Consider the following 19,821-nt stretch of genomic DNA (forward strand, 5'->3'; position numbering starts at 1 on the left):
CTCATGCCTGTAATCCGAGGCAGGTGGGTCATCTGAGGTCAGGAGTTCAGGACCAGCCTGACCAATATAGTGAAACCCCCATCTCTATTAAAAATACAAAAATTAGCCAGGTGTGGTGGTGTGCGCCCATAGTCCCAGCTACTCGGGAGGTTGAGGCAGGAGAATCACTTGAACCCAGGAGGCAGAGGTTGCAGTGAGCTGAGATGGCACCACTGCATTCCAGCCTGGGCAACAGAGTGAGACTCCGTCTCAAAAAAAAAAAAACTCATTAATAATGTTTACATTGATTAGATGCTGAAATGATGATTCTAGATATGTTGGAGTTAAAATAAACTATTAAAATTAATTTTACCTTTTCACAGTTTTCAAACTCTGGTGCCTAGAAAATTTTAAACTCTGTAAGTGACTCACACTATATTTCTGTTGGTAGCATTGTTCTAGAGTCTGTTAGGCAGCTGCATGTGCTACGGGGAAAAAGAAGGGATGGTGAAAAGGAGGTACCCAAGTGCAGAGTGGGAAGGGGGGTCAATCGTAAATGCAGTGGTCAGGGTAAGTCTCACTGAGAAGGTAACAAGACTTGAAAGTGAGGAATCCAAAAACATGGGCCATGTGTAAGAAAGTGCTCCAGGAAGCGAGGACAGCCAGTGCAAAGGCCCTGTGGCGGAAGCATGCCCACTGCATCTGAGGAATGGAGAAACCAGCATGGCTGGAGCCACACGGCCAAGGCAGGGCCCGAAGTCACTGAGTAGTCAGGGAGTCAGCCCAAATGGTGCAGGCCTTTTAAGGCCATTTGGGTTTTTCTCTGAGTAAAACTATCTCTGAAGGGTTTTGAGTCAAAAGGTGACAAAACTTAACTCACATTTTAACAGGCTCTCTCCAGCAGTTGTGTGAGATTCAGCTAAAGGAAGGCCAGGGGAGAATCCAGGAGACCAATTTAAAGGCTCCAGCAAAAGTCCAGATGGGATGAAAAAAGCCCCTACCTGCCGGGCGCAGTAGCTCACGTCTGTAATGCCAGCACTTTGGGAGGCCGAGGTGGGCAGATCACCTGAGGTCAGAGGTTCGAGGCCAGCCTAGCCTACAATGGTGAAACCCCATCTCTACAAAAACACAAAAATTAGTCGAGTATGATGGCGCGTGCCCGTAATCCCAGCTACTCAGGAGGCTGAGGTGGGAGAATCCCTTGAACCCGGGAGACAGAGGTTGCAGGGAGTTGAGATCACGCCATTGCACTCCAGCCTGGGTGTTAGAGCAAGACTCATCTCAAAAAAAAAAAAAAAAAAAAAGCACCTACCTCCCAGGGCTGCTGTACAGATTCAGTGTAGGGGCCAGCACGTGGTCAGTGATTGGGAAAGGAGCACTTTCTAGACCAAAAGCTGCCTGAGGCTGAGACCTTGCAATGGCCTGCACTGCCAGTCACCAAAGGTGCTTCCCCACCCTCACTGCAATTCCTCCTGGAAGACTACAACAGCCTCTACCAGCCTCTCTGCCTCCCATACTGTTGCCAGGCACCTATGGAAAAGTGTATCTGACTGGGCCGCTCAGTGTTTAAAGCCCCTCAGCTGCTGCTCATCCCTGACAGGCCCTAGGCACTTGGCATGGTGCTGCAGGCTCCCCTGGAGCTAACCCCTGCCCATGTCTCCAGCCTCCACCCCACCCACCCACTCCCTGCCCAAGTGCCACCTTCATGCCTTGCTCACACTATCCCTTCTGCCTGGGATGTCCTCAACCCTTTCACCCCCTTGCCCCCGTTCTCTTTGTCTTCAAACCATTCTTTAAGTGGCAGCCTAGAGATAATGTCGTAAGACACCACCCCCCAGCCACCACCCCCAATACAACTTCCACCCCCAAGCTAGATCAGACGCCCCCAGCACATTTTATGTATTTTTCTGCTCATGGATTTATAGTTTTGTGTCTCCCCACCCACTCACCCTCACCAGATCCTTGAGGGGTGGAATTGTATCTTATTCATAGCACACAATGACTGGCTCAATATTTATTCAAGCCATATTTATGATTTGTAAGGATAAATGAGAGGCTAGAGAAAGTGAATTTGGAAGCACTGCTCTTCAATGCCAAAGACCTGGACAGGTGCCACCTTACCCAGAAGCAGGACATGAGAGAAGAGCTTAGGGCAAGCTGGAGCAGGGAGTCCCATCAGTGATGACCAGACCTATGGGTCCATCTTCCAGAGGCTCAAGGAACTCCAGGGTGTAATTATGCAAAATTAAGTTACACCCTGGGGTCACAGCCCTCCAGCAGCATCTCCTTCCCACTCCCAGCCTGTTGCAGCCAACAAGACCCCCACAGACAAAAACAGCTTTCTCCTGTCTCCTGGGAAGCAAGCTTGGAGACGTGGCCAGTTCTTTCCCTGGCTAAGGGACAGAGGCCTGGATTATCTAATTCCTGAAGGCAGCACTACCAATTGCAAGGGCCCTTGGCTCCTGTCTTATAAGCTGTTTCTCCCTCTCCACCCATTCCCAGAGCTTACCACCTTCTATATCAAAACTGGATGGATGGGTTCTCCCAGGACCAGCTCAGCCAAAATGGAAGGACTTCACCCCCAGCACAACAAGGTGGATCACCCCATATCCTACACATTAGACATACCTTTCCCAGACCCAAGACAAATGCCATGTTCCCCAAAGGAAGAGGGAAAAGGGGGCGGGAGTAAGTCTAGAGCAAGGATTCAATGGAGAAGGAGAAACCAAGAGGAGCTTTGAGATCAGAATTAAATTCTTTAATACAAAATGCTTTTTTTTTTTTTTTAAGATATATCTGTATTTCTTTGTCGTTGTTTAAAAATAAATATGTACTACGGAATATCTCGAAAAACTGCACTAGAGACAAAGACGTGATGTTAATATCTTTTCCCCACAATTATTACGGATAAACAGTAGCACCAATAAATAAATGATAACAAATATTAAAATTAAAAAAGGAGAGAGATTTAGTATGTAGAATTCTCTATTTTTTCTTGTTTTGTTTTTACATATAAAAAACAGAATAGCAATGTCTATTTTATCAGAATCACATATATACATAAACATATATATATATATATACACACACAAATACAAGTTGCCAAATATATATATAGTATGTAGATGTATATTGAAACCTTATTTCAAAGGAATGTGTGCTGGGGAGCCAGGGGAACGGGGAGGGCAGAGCTAAGTGTTAGCAAAATTAAATATCTGTTCAAGATAAGCTAGTGACTGTCACCGATCAGGGAGAGAGAGATTGGAAACATGAATTTTATATACAAAAACCGGTACAAATAAGAGAGCGAGAGAGAGCAAAAGATACATCTCATAAATAGTTGAAATTAAATATTAACCAAGAATACTGAAAAAAACCCTACTCTTTAATTAAATTAACTGTTTTAATTTCTAATTAAAAAGGGATATTAAATAAGTACCGTATATAAAACACTTTCTCTTTTCTCTGCCTCCACAATGGGCACGTGGATCCTGCCCTGTCTCTCTGTGCCTCGGGAAGGGAAGGGAAGGACCAGGGGATGGAGGAAGGTCAACCACTCACACACACACAACCAGGTCTCCTGGGGGGACAGAACTAGTGGTTTCAATGGTGTGAGGACATCAGGTCCTTTTAGGCTGCACCCCAGGGAGGGGAGCAGGAAGAGGACGAGGGCGAATCCCAGGAAGGGGAGCTGTCATGGGCTGCTTCTTCCAACAATGTGTCTCTTCTCTTCGCCGGGACATCTGCCAGTGGCCTCCTGGGCAACTCAGAAGCAGGTGAGAGTAAGTGAAGGCCGCCCAGGCTCCTGAATCTTCCAGGCGGTGCCCCTGGGGGCGAGATGCGCATGCAGCATGTGGAGGGAATCCCCAAAGCACAGCAATGTCCTGAAGCTCCCCAAACTCCTAGTCAGAGCCAGTGTCCTCGTCCCTGTACCTGTCATCTGTCTTTCTGTCCACCTGACCCGGGGTAGAGGCTCGGCGCCAGGGCTGGGTTTGTCGGGGTTCCCAAAAGTGGGTCATATTTGCCCCCATGCCCTGGCCTTGCACATTCCTGGGCAGGGGAGAGGACCCTGGCCCCACCAAGTGGGACAAAAAAAAAGATCATGCCAGAGTCTCTCGTCTCCTCCTCTTCCCTGTCAGGATCTGAGTGGGAACATTCCCCCTCCCAACTCAAGTCCACAGCAGTCAAATACATCCAGTGAAGACACCAATAACATTAGCGCTGTTAATTTAAAAAAAGAATATATATATTTTATATATATAAAATATAGATATTTATTTTTATATATATAATATATATATATATATAAATGTATGTATGTGGGTGGGTGTGTCTACAGGAATCCCAGAAATAAAACTCTCTAATCTTCCGGGCTCGGTGATTTAGCAGCAAGAAAAATAAAATGGCGAATCCAATTCCAAGAGGGACCGTGCTGGGTCACCCGCCCGGGAATGCTTCTGCCGGAGTCTCGCCCTCCGGACCCAAAGTGCTCTGCGCAGAGTCTCCTCTTCCTTCATTTCAGGTTTCTGGATTAAGGACTGTTCTGTCGATGGTGATGGTGTGGTGGCGGCAGCGTGGTTTCTGTATCGATCGTTCTGTATCAGTCTTTCCTGGTGAGAGATCTGGTTCCCGAAACCCTGAGGGAGGCTCCTTCCTCCTGCCCGGCTCACCGCCTCGGCTTGTCACATCTGAGGGAAATGGAAAACAAAGGCTGGGGTTAGGACCAAGTAAGGAGGCCTGGCGATGAGGCAGGTGGCCTCCCCATTCCTGGGGGACCCTGGGTCACTGCAGCCTCCAGCACCATAAGAGCAGAGAGGACAGGAAGGTACGGTCCTGGGGCAGAAAGCCCCAGTGTGAGAACAGCCCCAGCCCCACCCTCAGGGAGCCCTGGTCTGAGTAGCAGCTCCGCTCAGGGGCTCCCAGTCTACCCTCGGAGCTTGCAATCTACTTGAGACAAGACAAGGACACGGGAACACTTTACAAAGCAACAAACGAACGGATACCAAAGAACAGTCCCCACTTGACATTTTAAGAGCTGATGGGTGACCAGAGCTGGATGAAGTTAATCAGCAGAGGTTCCCTGCTAAGGAGATTTTTCAGTTCAGTCTCTAGGGGCTGGTGTGGGGAAGAGAGTAGGCAGGTCATCTGGGAGAACGCCTGAGACAGAGAGGCTTGGCTGGGTGGCCAGCAACAGGAAGGGCCTGCCCTGGGGACAGGACGCTCCCGAGGGGGTAGCGTAGAGCAGGAGGCCCCAGGAAGGTGAGGGAACATCTCCATTCCCCGTGTCCCCTCCCAGTGTGGCTGTAGGCCTCATCTCTCTTGGGCTGCCCGGAGGTTGCAGGCCCAGGTACCAGGTTGTCTTTCCTCTCAAATATGCTGCTTCACTTAGGATGGGGGGAGACAATTCGGTGGCTTCACTACTCCTGCCGAAGCAAAGGGGGCCTCCAAGAATTTTCTCAGCATGCCCCTACCCCTGCAGGGGTGATTGTGAGGAGGAGGCAGAACAGGCCCTACCCTTCTGGGGAGCCCAGAAACGGGAGTCCTAAGCTCCCAATTTTGGAAACTGATATTCCCAGGCACAGCCAGCTTGGGGGTTGGGTAATGGTATTGGGAGGTTAGGGTAACTTCAGTTAACTCCCAGGTCACTTCACACAAACCCCCATCAGCAGAATCATCACCAAAAAACCCTAAAATGTCAAGTCCCTTATCTTCCCCAAAGACCCCTGGGGAACTGAGACTCCCCTCATCCAGCCCTGAAGTTAGGCAGAGCCCCCACCCCCAGCACTAATAACACCCTCTTGGTTTCACATAGGGCCAAGACATATAGAACCCCACAGCAACTACCCAGGCCTGGTTCCCAGCATCCCCTGAGCATCCACAAGCCACAGGAACATTGCTGGGGGAGGGGAGACACTCCAAGGACTTCCCTAACGCAGCCTCAGGGCGAGCTGGGGGTGCCTTGGCCCTGTCTAGGAAATCCCCATAAAAGTCTTGCCTCCCTGAGTGCAGCTTACCCTGACCCCCAGGGCCTCCCTCACTCTGAGCACAGGCCAAGTTGGTATAAAGAACACAGGCTAAGGCGTTAAAAGATTGCCAGCCACCTGTCCCGGCCCTGTGCTCCTGACCTCACCCCCTGAACTGACTCACACATTCAGTCATGCACTTGACACTTCCTTGGTCCCCAGTATGGACAAGGGACAGAGGTACAGATGCCCGGGGCTCACAAAGGTAAGTAAACCAGGCCCGGCTTACGGAGCTCACAGTCTAATGTCAGGAGAACGGGCACAGAACCCTCCCTTCACGCATCCTGGGGGCACTTGAAAATGTGTGGGCTGCTTGGGGTTGTCACCATGACTGGTGGAGGATTAAAGGTATCTAGTATTCTTGGATGCTACAGCTCCTTCAGTGTGTAGGCAAAACTGCCCCGTCCTAAACCAACAGCCAGAGCCCTTGCCCTCAGAGAGCCCCAGTCTGAAGGGGGAGACATAGCCCTGTCCTCAGGGAGCCTCAGTCTGAGGGGGGAGACACAGCCCTGTCCTCAGGGAGCCTCAGTCTGAGGGCGGAGGCATAGCTCTGTCCTCAGGGAGCCCCAGTCTGAGGAGGGAGACATAGCCCTGTCCTGAGGGAGCCCCAGTCTGAGGGAGGAGACACAGCCCTTTCCTCAGGGAGGCCCAGTCTGAAGTGGGAGACTCAATCCCTTCCCCCATCAAGAAGCACTGAGTGAGTGAGAAGCCCAGCCATGCAGACTTCAAAGGGCTGAGGCAGGCCCCAGTGAGAGCGTCACGTGCTTTGTTGACATTGTCCACACCTGGAATCGGCTTTCAGCTTCTCAGCATTAGTACCAGAGGTAGTAATAACATCAGGACCAACAGCCACTATGAGCAGAAGGACCACAGGACACAACACACAGCTTGCGTCCACACCACCACACTAAGCCACACCAGCCTACCACTCAGGCAACCAGGGCAACCTCGGAACAGGCCCCGCCAGGCTGGACCAGCGCCTGCAGCCCACCACAGGGGCCTTAAAAGCAGAGAAGGCAGCAGTCACCAGGCAGGCAGCTAGAAACTGAGCAAGCAGCTGGCCCCTCTCAGGCACTCTCCCGCTCGCTCGCTCGCTCTCTCTCTCTCCCCATCTCTGTGTGATGCCCCTCTCTGACCTGCTTGCCCTCTGGGAACCAACCTGCAAGTACGTTCGTTTAACTCAAGCTGCCTCGCCTTGCAACGCGAGTCTGTGTTTTTGCAGGAACATTTACACGTCTGCGGATCTTGTACAAACAAATGCTTTCTCCGCTCTGAGCAAGGCCCACAGGGACTGCAAAAAGGCAAAAGGAAAGACATCTAAGCTAGAGCATCAGCAGAGAGAGAGAAAAAAAATCACCATGCAACACCCCCTAACACGTCCGCAGCTGCACCCCCACCCAGCTGGTCAGCCCCCAGGCCCTGGAAGGATCCGAGCACTACAGCAGAAGACAGAGAGAGCGGCGGAAAGAGGCAGCACTGGCTAGGACACCTGCCGCAGGAAGAGGCGGGCACAGACGGGCAGAGAGTGCGGGGAGAGGCTGCCATAAGGGGTAATGCTATGTCCCTGGGAGACCAGGGTGAGTCTCAGACCACAGGGACCCAACTGTTGCCGCCCCCATCGGAGCGCGCCTTGACTCTTCACCTGCTGGGGATGGCAATCAGGGGCCACCTTCTCCCTGTGCAAGGCTCATCCCCAGGCCCTTCCACCAAGGTGGGCTAAAGTAGGGTGTGATGGGAGGCTAAGCCCAGAGGCAGTGTCCACAGGCCAGGCCGCTGGTGGCCAGAGGACCCAGGGCAGGGCCCACCATAGCCTCCAACCCAGAGGAAGAGGCCGTCCTACAGGGAGGCCTCTGTGGGTGCCATGGGTTGGGCTGGAATAGGGGGCTCCCCTCCAGAGGCCCCAACTCCGTGAGGAGCCAAGGCACTTCCACCAGATGAAAGGAGGCCGCCATATGGTGTCTGATCCCACCCAAGCTCGTCCTTCAGCCGAGGAGTCATTCAACAAGCTGCCTCCAGTCATTCACAGCCCTTCTTGGGCCATGTCTGCCCTCCCCACCACCCTCCGCTTCCAGACGAGTGCAGAAGCCTAGAGCAATGGAAACCAGTTGGGTGAGCAGGCACCCGTGCCAACATGGGCCCATCACCAGTGCCCAGTAGGTGAGAGAAAATCGGTGCCCAGCCAAGCCAGAGTCCCCTCCCTTAATCCTCCAGGCCAAGTCGGCCCCCCCATTCACCCCAACCCTGGACCAGCAACGCCACCACCAAATCTACCCGTTGGTGCCAATTAGTGGAGTGAGAGTGAGAGAGAGACACGGGCCAGGGGGATGAGAGCCAGGGAGGGACCAGGGGAGGGAGGCAGGGTTACAGGGTATGGCAGGCGGAGGTTGGACTGGGGGCCAGGGAGGCTCCAGGGAATTAGACAGCAGCGGGCACCAACGTACACGCTCCAGTACTTATACCGGGATTTCTTGCGCTTTCGTTTTTGCCCCTTTCCCTTTCCTCGTACTGATTTTCTGGAAAATAAAAAAACAGAGACAGAGAGAGAGCAGGGGCAGTGGGGGGAGTAAAAGAAGCGGTAAGGAGGGCAGGGATGGGGGAACGACCAAAGCAAAGCCACACAGAGCCGCTTCCTGGAGGAAGTATCAGGAGGCAGGTGGTCTCTAGGGGGGCATGCACAGGCACGCACAGGCGTGTCTGGGCAGCAAGCACTCGATGGCTCTTTCTTCTCCTCAAGCTGCCTACCCTGGGATGGCAAACCCAGTCCCTGACAAGGCTTTGGTGGGAAACCGAGACTGGGTGGAGGGCACAGGACCCAAGGGTCTCCATGCTCACAATGGCTCCCGGTCTCCAGCAGGGGGCTAAGCCTGAGGGAAGGCTCTTTGCCCAGCAGCCCTGTCCAAGTCTGACCCTGAAGGTCAGGGGGTGACAAAAGGTAGGCCAGACTCTGGGGAGAAGGTCAGAGACCTGCCTGGATGGGGAGCAGGAGTGGGAGGGCAGGCTGTGCGTCAGGCACCTTCTGCCTTCATTTCCGACTGCGACAGAACCTCTGGGAATCCCGGTGTGGGGGAAGTGGCTACCTTGGGAGCTGGCACAGAACCAAGAGCAACACCAGCCTGCTCAGAGCGACCTGTACTGGGAGGCAGGGCTGGGTGTTCTGGAGCCCTGGGCGGGCAGCAGGGTGGGGTGGGAGTTAAGGAGGGCTGGGGAGGAGGGGCTTGGGCGGTACTTGGCAGGGAGTTCTCTCCCCAGCCTGTCAAAGCCTGCTACACCATCTCACCAGACACTCTTCCGAGCCCAGGCGAGCCCCCCACTCCACCCGTGGCAGAGCAGTCATTTGGGGAAATGGGAAGGGGGGCAGGCTGTAGCCTGTCCCCTTCAAGAGAACCAGCGTTCTCCATGCCTGCCAGGCCCAAGAGAACACACCTCAGAATGTCTGTCACAGGGAAGAAAGGAGGGGGAGAAGGGACCAGAGAGGGCAAATCTGTCCCCCTTAGGAGAAAGCACCAAAGGGTGGAAGGAAGGTTTCCGCATCCTCTCGTTCTGGAAGCTGGGGGCTGAGGGGAGAGGCAAGGGGCTGAGGCCTGGCGGGGGCTTCAATGTCCCCACAGCACTGGAGGCAGACAAGATGGTGTGGGGGAAAGGGCAAGGCACAGGTGCTCTCTCTCAGTCTCTCTTTCCCTGCAAGCTCTTGCCGATGCCAGTCGCCCACCCTGTCTTGAAGGGTTACTGCCACCAGACCTTGCCCCCCGCCCCATCCTACCCGCCCCTTAAAAAGGAGCACTCACAAGCCTCTGAAAATGACCAACATTCAACGTTTTCTCCCTGGCCAAGAGGGCTGTGTGTCTGCCGCCTGCTGCCTACAGGAGGGCATGCACTGAGAAACCACCCTCCAGCCGGCTTCGCATCCAACTGCACCATCACAGTAGCCACCAAAAGAGGCCATTTCCTCTGACACACAAAAGCTGGCCTCTCTGCCACCCACTCCCTCTCCCCACTGTGGGTGCCCTAGAGCAAGCCAGTGAACCAGTGTCCACAGTGCCCCCTGACACACCAAAACAGCAAGTCCTGGCCAGGAATGATCTGGAGACCCGGAAGGCACTGTCCCTTACAAAGGAAGTGCCAGGCTCCTGGCTGGGTTTTCTCACTAGCCCTAGAGCCACCATCCTGGAGTTGGCTCCATCCCATTGTTGCTGACACCACAAGTCCCCCACAAGACCAAGTCCCTGACCCCGGGAGGCTATGGGAGCCCCCAACAGAGGTAGCCAAGAGCCCCAAACCAAGATAACCGGCCATGGAGAGGGAGAAGTGCTAAAGTCAGGGCCACTTACTTTTCTTGTCTTGCTCTATCTTTCTTTGGTCTGCAATGGGTAGGAAGAGAGAAAAGAACAAAACAGAGAAGGGTTAAGATGGTGATGATACTGACAGGGAAAACAATAATAATCACAGTAAAAACAGCACTTATTATGGAGCAACACTATTTTAACCTTCTCATATATAACTTGTTTAATCCTTATAACAATGCTATGAAGTATACTACTATTGTGCCCATTTTACAGATGTAGAAACTGAGGCACATTGAAGTAAAATGCCAAAGATCACACAGCAGGAAGCTGGACATGGGCTAAAAAGTACAACATGCTTAACCCTGGCACAGATCAGACACCCTGCAGCCACTTGCTGATAATGAATCTGCGACTACATCCTCACCTGCATTCACATTTGTTGTGCTGTAGGAAGCTCATCTCTCCTATGTGCTGGCCTTGGTGAGGTTTGATCCGCATAATCTGGAGGGGAAGGAAGCAGATCACAGAGGTTAGTGACCCAGCCAGCCATACCCAGATGGGACAACCCTGGGGCTCCTGCCACTCAGCACCCAGGGGTTCTGCAGAGCAGGGATGGGTGGTAGAGACAGGGAGGACCAAGAGCTCTAGCAGGAAAGAGGCTCAGGCCCACCCCAACTCCCCCAACCCTGCTGGCCTCAAGGAGCCCTTGTTCCACTTGAGGCCAAGACAAGGCTGCAAGGGTTGGCCAGGCTGGGAATTCAAATCCTAGGTTCTTACCACTCCCCATGCCCTCCCCTTCTTTCATCCTCTCTAGGCTTCACCCTGACTCCCAGTAGATACCCAAAAGCAACCCCCTCCCTGTGTTTCACAGCTCCCTCCCACCCTATCTGGGCTGAGATGTGCCCCATTACCAGGTAACACCAAAGACTTTTTAAACTCTCCATGGACCAGGCTCATTCAGCTTCGCAAACAGAGCCCCCAAGAAGGGAGGGCCCTCAGGATTCTCTCCAAGAGAGGGAGAGAGGGGCCTCTGCCACAGGCATCCATCTGCCCCCTCCTGAGCCAGGGGGCAACCATCAGGGAGGAGGAGATGGTTGGGGCTTGCTGGGAACCTGGGCTGGGAATGCAAGCATCTTCTTCACAGAAGCAAGACCCTACCACACCTCCCCTGTGCAACTCAGGGGCAGGAGCCACACAAGGCAAGTCTAGCCAGGAAACGACCTGGGACCACCTGTTCCCAAAGTGTTACGCCCCTCCCTATCCCCCCCTGCCCCCACTTCCCAAAGATGCCCACCTGCATGGTGATGTTGGACTCCTCAGTGGGCACACACTCCAGGCCCTCGTCATTGCAGCAGCCCCCACATCGCATCAGGGGCACACAGGATGGCTTGAAGATGTACTCAATCTCATCAGGGTACTCCTGGAAGATGTCCACCAGGGTCTCGATTGGATGGCAGTAGCTGCGCTGATAGACATCCATGAACTTCACCACTGCATGACAGGCGGTGACACATGAGCCCGGTGGACGACACAAAAGATGGCTAGCCCCTCTCTCCACCCAGCTCTGTAAAGCCACTCCTTGGAGCTTCCGTATCAGGCAAGTCCTTCCAAAAAGCTAACTGAAGTCCCTCCAACTGTGTTTGAAGCACTTCCCTAAGCTTTCCACCATCAACACTGGTAAAGGCCTGTTTTCATTCCAGAGATCACACGATGTACTCAAGTTCCAAGGGACATGGACTGCCACATCTGATCCCGCCACCTCACTGTGACAGCTGAACTGAATCCTGGGCCAACCTCGATGCCAGAGGACAGTTTGAGTATCAGCATACCCCATGGGGATGTTCTAAGCTTTCCCTAAAAGGAGGAAGAGCCAGCTTTGCCAAGCTAGTCTCCAGTTTCCTACATCCTCCCCACTACCACTACCATAACATCAACCATACCAACAGCTATTTATTGAGCACTTACTACATCCTGGTTACTGTGTACAGTAGTCCACAGCTATCATCTCACACAAGTTTCTCCACATGGGACTATGAGACACTATTGAGATTCCATTTTACAGATGGGGAACAGGAGGCTCAAAGAGGCTGAGTAAGTTGCCCCAAGGCCGCACAGCTAGTAAGTAAAGGAGTCAGAATTAGCTGACATCAAAGTGTTCCCAAGTCTGTATTAGGCAAAAACAGAGGAGGCACCTTTCAGGAAGAGGCACTTTTCCCCCAGCCAGTCCCCTTCCCCAGACATGAGCTGAGAAGGCGGTGGGCATCAGCACAGGGGCTGGGCCCTCCTGGAACCCGCAGGTAGCAGTGGGCGGACACGCTGTGCCAGCCCTGCCAGCCACTGATAATCCCGCCCAAGAGGGCAAACTGCTTGCATCATGGAAAAAACAGTGCTACCACTGTAGCCACGAAACGTTTCTAGAAGCTGATCTGAAGGGAGACCAGGGTAGAGACAGTTTCCCAAGCTGGCTGTGGAGCCTGGGGTGCACTGGAGCATGAAGGGGTAATTCTGGGCCACAGGGGCGGGGCCCTTGAGATAAATAAATGCAGGACTCTGGCATGACTACTCCAAATTGTGGCCCAGCCTGCCACTCCTATCGCACCCCACCACCACTACCACATAGCAATCCTGTCCCTGAAATGGGTTCCCTACCCAGCGGGAAGGAATAACACCTGGCCAGTGAGGAGGCCCCGGCTCTTGCATGAGTTGGTGTGACCTTGGGCCAGTCCCTCCCCTCTCTAGGCCTCCAACTCTGCTCAACTGTGTAAGTGGGTTGGGCTGATCTCTAAAGATGCTGAAACAGGCTGAAAAGGTGGAGTTTTGGCTTCCACTTCCAGCCCTGGGAACAAGTGCTCTTTTTTCAGCCTGGGTAATATGAAGTTTAGAACTTCACCAAAGCATCTTAAGTGTATGCCTCGTGAACTTCCACCCCAGCTCCCAACCCCCACCCCCAGAGACCACAGCTGAGCCTCCCCCTCACTCCTCCCTCCAAGGTCTGCTTTCCAGAAGAATAAAGGACAATGAGGGGGGCTATGTACACAACAGGTTGATTGGGAAGAAGGTGGGGAGAATCCACAGGTGTGAAAACAGAAAGAACAGTGGGGGAACAGGCCAGTCCACTGCCTCCTGTGAGGTCTCTACTTCTTTTATCCAGACCACCAACGGGCACAGAATCCTTCTCTACCCACCAAGGGTTAGACCAAAGCATCATCAAAAGGAGTGAACGAGACCAGAAGTCTGAAAAGGTCATTTTTTAAATCCAAGTCAATACGGAAGAAGATGACTAATCAAGAAGTTTTGAACTGCCCCTTCATCATGATTGGGACAGAGGGGGGCCAGGCTTGTGGCCCAGGAGGGGATAGCAGAAAGGTCTGGCCTGGGCAAGGGGTTGGTAGCTGAGGGTAAAAAGACCTGGGGTAGGAATTCCCCTAAAAAGTTTCCCCTCCATGGGAGGTGGAGGGGGGTAACCTCACCCGCACCCTTCATCAGGCAGCCGCCCCTCCAAGGGCTGGCCTCCACTGCCTGGGGAGTACACACATACACTCCAACTCCAGGTTTTCGTGGTTTTCCTTATTTATCGCAGACAACCTTTTCTCCAGCAAACAAAGACCATTTGTCTTGCCTCTCCCAGACCAGAGACCACTGGGAAGCTGAAAGGAGTAAGTGGCGCACTAGAAGCAGGGGGCCGGTCAGTGGCTGAGAAGCCATGTCCTAGGCCAAGGAAAGGGCTCCTGGGGTAGGGAAGGAGGAGGCAGAACAGGCTGGGCATCACCACTGCTGGCCACTACCCAGCCATGCGGGATTTAGGTCAGGAAAACTCGCCTGAAGGAAGACCCAGGGCCTTCCCTCCCCAGAGGTGGAGAGCACAGGCCACCGTCAGTGGTGGGGAGAGCCAGGGTGTCCCCAGAGAAATGGGAGGATCCAAACCACAACGGAACAAAAGGCAGGCGGACTCGGGGTTGGGCCGGGGGGGTGGGGCGCCTGGGAGCTACAGCCAGCCCTCTGCTGGCCTGGGAGGGAAGTTCACAGCACCCGAACATAGTCAAGTGGGGCTTTCTCCACCCCCAAAGGAATGCAAACCAGGGAAGGGAGGGGAGATCCCATTAGGCTGAGCCCTCTGTACCTCCAGCTCACACAGGAAGGGCCACAGTTCCCACAAGTGGGACACGGCTATATAGGAAATGACACTAAATGTCCACCCTCCCCCAGGAGCTAGGGGAGACAAGGGACACTTCCCCTAACATCTAGGATCCCTGAACACTGTCTTCCTGCTCTGTGCTCACAATTCCTTCTCCGAATAAAATTTTACTGGAAAGAGCAGAAGAAAAAGGCAATAACTCCTACTTCTAGCAGAGACCTGAACAGCGGAGAGTGCTCACGAAACTGAGGGTGAACCTCATGGTGCCCAGCTCTTTCTTTCTTGATCCTCATATTCCTGTGCCCCTTCCCTTTCCTCCCCACAGGTCTGAAGAAAAAGGAATTAGGCCATCCACCCATCTCCTGAGAGGACAGGGAACCCCATCCAAGAGCCAGGGAGACTCACCTTCGTGACGATTCTGCCCTCCTCCTTCTGCCATGGGTGCAGCCTGGGACCACTGAGGACAGAAAGAGAGCAAGGCATGGGCATGGGCAGGGACTGGGGTGCACAGGCCCAGCCACCCAGCCCCTCCCCCTCCTCACTTCCCTCCCACCAACAGCCTCTGGCTTCTCCAAGTCTTCTGAGTCGAACAGGACACAACCGGGGGTCCTCACGGGCACAGAATATGCCCACCACTCCTGGACTGCTATGATTATAAACCCGAGGAAGTTAAAGACTAACCAGATGTTGGGGGCTGGGGAGCTCGAAATGCAGGAGGAAAACCCCAGAATGCTTCACTGTCCAGGTCCCCTGTACCTTCCCCACACTTCCCTCTCCCTACTCTCACTACCCCCCTGATTTCCTGGTCCAAAGCCATGGTAAGTATTAAGGTCAAATAGGAGGACAAATTTGGACTGGGGCAGGAAGGAAGGACTGGGGGCGAGAAAAACAACATGGTGACCTTCTCCTGCTGACATGACAAATACCAGGGTGAGCTGGTGTTGGAGAGGGAGGGGGGTGCCGAGGACCGAAGGGCGCCAACCGCCCTCCCCCATCCGAGTTCTTCTAGTCCTAGCATGCCCACAGGTTGCTTCGAGGGTAGAAACCCAGGAGGAGACCCTGGGGGAGAACCCCATTTTCCTCTCTGGACAAATCTCTCCAGAGCCTCAATAGATTTCCAAAGTCTCACCTGTCTCCCACTTCCACCTGTTCCCTGGTTTCTTCTCCCTCCCAGGGTGAGGAGGTCCCAAGCCCCTTTCACCTGGGCACCTTCAAATGCCACCAGGGACCAGGGAAGGCTTTTATGTCTTGGCACTGCCCAGCCCCTAGGGGGCCCCCTGCACCACCTTAGGCCTGAGGCCTCCCCTAACCTTCCCCACTGGCACCAGATCATTCCTCCCCTCCCCAGAAGCTGTGAAGGTCAACATGCCAAGACATGCGGACCTGACAGCACCCAAAAGGAAAGCCTTCTGCCAGCCCTTCCTGAGGGTCTCCAGCTCTCACCAACTCCCCTCCCGCCCAGCACTCACAGAGCAGAGGGGCACTCTAGCCCACGGAACACCAGACCCTGCTAGTGGGGAGTCCCACTGTCCATCTTTCTTTCCCTCTCCTTCCCACACACCCCAAATGCACCCCACTCAGGTCCCCCAGCCCTGGTCCCAGGACAGCCAAGGTCAGAGGAAGCCTCTCTCAAGAGAAAAAGTTCCCAGGCTTCCAGCTGGTCAGCTTCCCACTGCGGCTCCTTCAGGGAACCCCTGGATTCTGCACCTCAGCCCCTCACCCATTCCCATGACACCCCCTGCCTTCCCCCTGACAATATTCTCCCTGGACCCTCCACTCCTCCTGGGCCCCAACGAGGAAAGGGGACAGAAATTTCGTACCCCTTCCAAGGCCAGGGGGCACAGGAGCGGCGGTTCTGGGCAGACAGGGGCCAGGTGTCCTTCTCTGGGGGCCTCTGAAGGTCACACTGTGGCCAGGCAGCCACTCCTCCCCCTCCTCCCTACTTGGAGGCCTGTAGCCAAGGCCTTTGTGCCAGGGTCTGAGGAACTTGTGGTGTTAGCAGCGACCCCTGTCCATGGCTTTCCTCGTGCCTTCTCTCCAAGGGAATTCTGGCTGAGGGAAGGCATCAGGGAGGAGCGGAAAGGGACCCTTTAGGTGGCTTTTAGAAGCAAGTTGGGTGGGCAAGTTTGGAGTTCCAAAAAACCACCTGCTCCAGCGCTGCCTTTCAGCAGGACAAAGTGTGTGCAAGGCTGGCAGGAGCTCCTTTCCAGGGTTCACGAAGAACTATTCCCATGCTGCCCGTGTCACAGCAAATTTCAAGCAATTTCTCCAAAAGGGTAAAGTGGGGCAATGACTCTCTTCAAACCCTCCCTTGACCCATCCCCAGAGAGTTAAAGCACAGCTCACTCGGAACTGTTGTGGAGGGAAGGGAAGCACACTGTCACCAAGTCGGGACTTTCGGTGGAGTGTGACAAAGCGCCCGGTGGGCTCCCGCGCCACGACTTCTGACAGTGATCATCCTTTCCCGGGACTCTGGGGCCAGAAAGGGGTTGGATGGATCTTCTCCGCAGAGAGGAATGAAAATAAAAGGGGTGACAGGGCTTTCTCTCCGCGATAGAAAGGAAATGGGTAAAGAGAAGGGGCGTCAGGAAATTCCTTCTAGCACTGGGCAGGGGTAGGGTCTGGAGACAGCAGGAAGGGGTAGGGATGGTTCTTCGGATCCCCAGGCTGGGGCTACCTCGCGAGGTCACCTTCCCGCGGAAGGCTGGCGGGGGGAGGGGTGCCGCTCGCCACTCTGGGCTCCCCATTCGGGCAGCCGAGGCTCCGGGAACACGCGGCCGGCCAGGCCCGGGCTGATGTAATCGGCTCCGCGCCGCGCGCACCCGGCCGGGCGGGGGAGGGCGGGCACCGAGCGGGACGCGAGCGGAGACGGGCGGGGTTGGCGCGGCGCAGGTGGCCCAGCAGGGAGGGGGGGGTCCCCGCCGCAATCTACCCCAAAACTTTTCCCAAACTCGCGGCGAGGGCCGAAGAGACCGAGGGGCAGTGACAGCAAGCCCCCTCTCCCTCCTGCGCCCTGCCCCCTCCACGCTCTCTGCCCTCCCGCGGTCCAAGGTCCGAGCACCCCCCTGCCGGCTGGTCTCTGGCTCCCGCCCCCGCTGCCCGGACTTCCAGTTCGTCTGGGACCAGCGGCCGGGAGCAAACTTCAGCCGGCAGCGGCAACGCAAGCCCAGCCCCCTCGGCCTCCTCCTCCGGCTCCCGCCCTCGGCTGGTCGGCCCAGATCGTACGTGCGGTGACTCCGGTGGGTGGGCAGGGCCCGCGTGGGCGGTGAGCCTCTCTCCGGGTGCCCTCCCACCTAGCGCGCGCCCCCTCCCCCTGCACCTAAGACGACAGAGGGGGACGCCGCGCGCCTGGTGCCCATGGACCCGCGTGGGGCACGGAGCCCCCACGCGCGCGCTCGCACGCACGTCCCCAGCCGGGAGAGGCGCTCGCAGCTGCCCGCGGCGCCAGCCGGGCACGACCACTTACCTTGGCATGGTGGAGGTACAGCAGCAAGGCAAGGCTCCAATGCACCCAAGAAAGCAGAAAGTTCATGGTTTCGGAGGCCCGACCGGGGCCGGCGCGGCTCGCGCTCCCTCTCTGGCTCGGGCTGTGGGGCGGCCCGCTCTCCTCGGCGCCTCGGCGAGCTCCTCTTCCTCCCCGGGCCGAGGCCCGGGCCAGGGCCTGGGGCGCGCGCGCGGCTGGAGCACTGTCTGCGCACACCGCCGCCTCACCCGTCCATGAGCCCGGCTTCCAAGCGCCGAGTCGCCACCGCGGCCCCCTCTCCTCTTCCTTCTCTTCTTCCTCCTCCCCCTCCTCCGGCTGCGGCTCCTCCCGGCCCGAGCTAGCACTTCTCGCGGCTCCGCTCGGCTCGGCTTCCCCGGCGCGGACCACGGCTCCTCCGAAGCGAGAAGAGCCCAGAAGTTGGACGAAAAGTTTCAGTGCGACGCCGCGAGCCCCGACCCCCTCCACCCCGCCTCCGGGCGCGGGCTCCGGCCCCTGCCCGCGGCTCGCCGCCGCGTCCACTGTCGGCCGCCGGCCGGAGAGGAGGTGGGCGCTGGGGCTGGGGGCGGTGTCTGTCTGTCTGTCCGTCAGCGCTACTGGTCCGCTGCGGGATCCCAAGGGGGAGGGCTCACGCCGCGCTCCGGCGGTCACCCCCAAAAGCAGGTCACTCACTTTGCCCCTGTCCCTCTCGCTGCTCGCACGCCCGCGCGCTCTCTCTGACCCCGTCTCTCTCTTCCTCGACTTCTCTCTGGAGCTCTTGCTACCTCTTTCCTCTTTCTGCTGGTTTCCAAAATCCACAGTGATTTGGGGAAGTAGAGCAATCTCCCCAAGCCGTCGGCCCGATTCAAGTGGGGAATGGCAAGCAAAAATAAATTAAAACGGGAAACAATACAGTTTACCAAAAAAAAAATGTTTAAGAAAAAAGAAGAGGGATAAACCCCGGATCAATGAATATCAAATTCCAGCACGGAGCGCCCTGGCCGGTGAGTCCGCTGACCGGTCCACCTACCCGCTGCGCCTCCCGACAGAGCGCTGGTGCTAGCCCCCAGCGCCACGACCTCCGAGCTACCCGGCTGCCCCAAGCCTCCGCGATCCTCCCGGCTACCAGCCGACTTTAAAAAAAGAGGGGGCCTGGCTCCGCCCCGCCGGGACCCCGCCCCCGGCCCGCCCTGGGGGGCGGGGACAGGCGAGCCTCTGGCCCCTCCACACGCGGCTCGGGCCCGGGCTCTGCGGACGCCCAGTGAAGCCTGGCCCGCAGCCCGCCGCAATGAAGGGGAAGCTCGACCCCCACCAAGGTTCACAGCCTGAAAATTACCCATCCGCCCCCGGAAACTCTGTCCAGAGACACGCGCCCGCGGGGCATTGGCGAGGAGGGAGCAGGAAAGTGAGGTTACGTGCGGACAGGGCCTGAGAGCCATTCCCTCTCTGCTAGGAATATTGAAGGGGGCAGGGGAAGGCGGACAGCCGGACAGGGACGGGTGGGGAGAGGGACACACAGATCTATTGGAATCCTGGAGTGACCCCTGGCCTTCTCCCCGCTCCAACGCCCTCAACTCCTACACGCACACGCACACACTCACCCACACAGACACACGTCCTCACTCTCGAAGACGCTGCTCGCTCCATTCACCCAGCTTCCCTGTGGTGGCCGAGCGCCCCCTAGTGACTGCCGTCTGCACACCCCGGCTCTGGCTAAAGAGGGAATGGGCTTTGGAAAGGGGGTGGGGGGAGTTTGCTCCTGAACCCCCTATTTCTGACCTCCCAAATAGCTACATATTTGGGACTGGAGTTGCTTCATGTACAGAGAACCCAGGGCTAGGCACAGGGGGCACAGTGTGTCCCTCTGACAATGTGCCATCTGGAGCCCTCATCTGGCCCGCAGACATCAAAGTGAGGGGCAGCCAACAGGCTGGAGTGACT

General features: G+C 55.8%; 1 protein-coding gene across 2 annotated transcripts; it reads right to left on the reverse strand.

Moving 5' to 3' along the window:
* Positions 1-2,715: 2,715 nt before the first annotated feature.
* Positions 2,716-19,011, reverse strand: VEGFA (vascular endothelial growth factor A). 2 transcript variants are annotated; one of them, XM_023212904.1, is made up of 7 exons: positions 17,887-19,011; positions 14,826-14,877; positions 11,580-11,776; positions 10,710-10,786; positions 10,331-10,360; positions 7,162-7,293; positions 2,716-4,667 (listed from the first exon to the last, which is right to left on the reverse strand). In XM_023212904.1, exons 1-7 carry the CDS (start codon positions 17,950-17,952, stop codon positions 4,646-4,648), a joined length of 576 nt encoding a protein of 191 aa, XP_023068672.1. In that variant the 5' UTR covers positions 17,953-19,011; the 3' UTR covers positions 2,716-4,645. The 2 variants fall into 2 exon arrangements, with proteins under 2 accessions (XP_023068672.1, XP_023068673.1); XM_023212905.1 differs by lacking the exon at positions 7,162-7,293.
* Between the last annotated feature and the right edge of the window lie 810 nt (positions 19,012-19,821).

Source organism: Piliocolobus tephrosceles, chromosome 5 (genome assembly GCF_002776525.5).
Source record: "Piliocolobus tephrosceles isolate RC106 chromosome 5, ASM277652v3, whole genome shotgun sequence".
Lineage (NCBI taxonomy): Eukaryota > Metazoa > Chordata > Mammalia > Primates > Cercopithecidae > Piliocolobus > Piliocolobus tephrosceles.

Coding starts and splice junctions, on each gene's coding strand:
- VEGFA (XM_023212904.1), bottom strand. CDS start 17,952: ATGAACTTTCTGCTTTCTTGGGTGCATTGGAGCCTTGCCTTGCTGCTG. Junction 10,787..11,579: donor AGTCCAACATCACCATGCAG/GTGGGCATCTTT, acceptor CTTCCCCTCCAG/ATTATGCGGATCAAACCTCA. Junction 4,668..7,161: donor TTAAACGAACGTACTTGCAG/GTTGGTTCCCAG, acceptor CATTTCCCTCAG/ATGTGACAAGCCGAGGCGGT.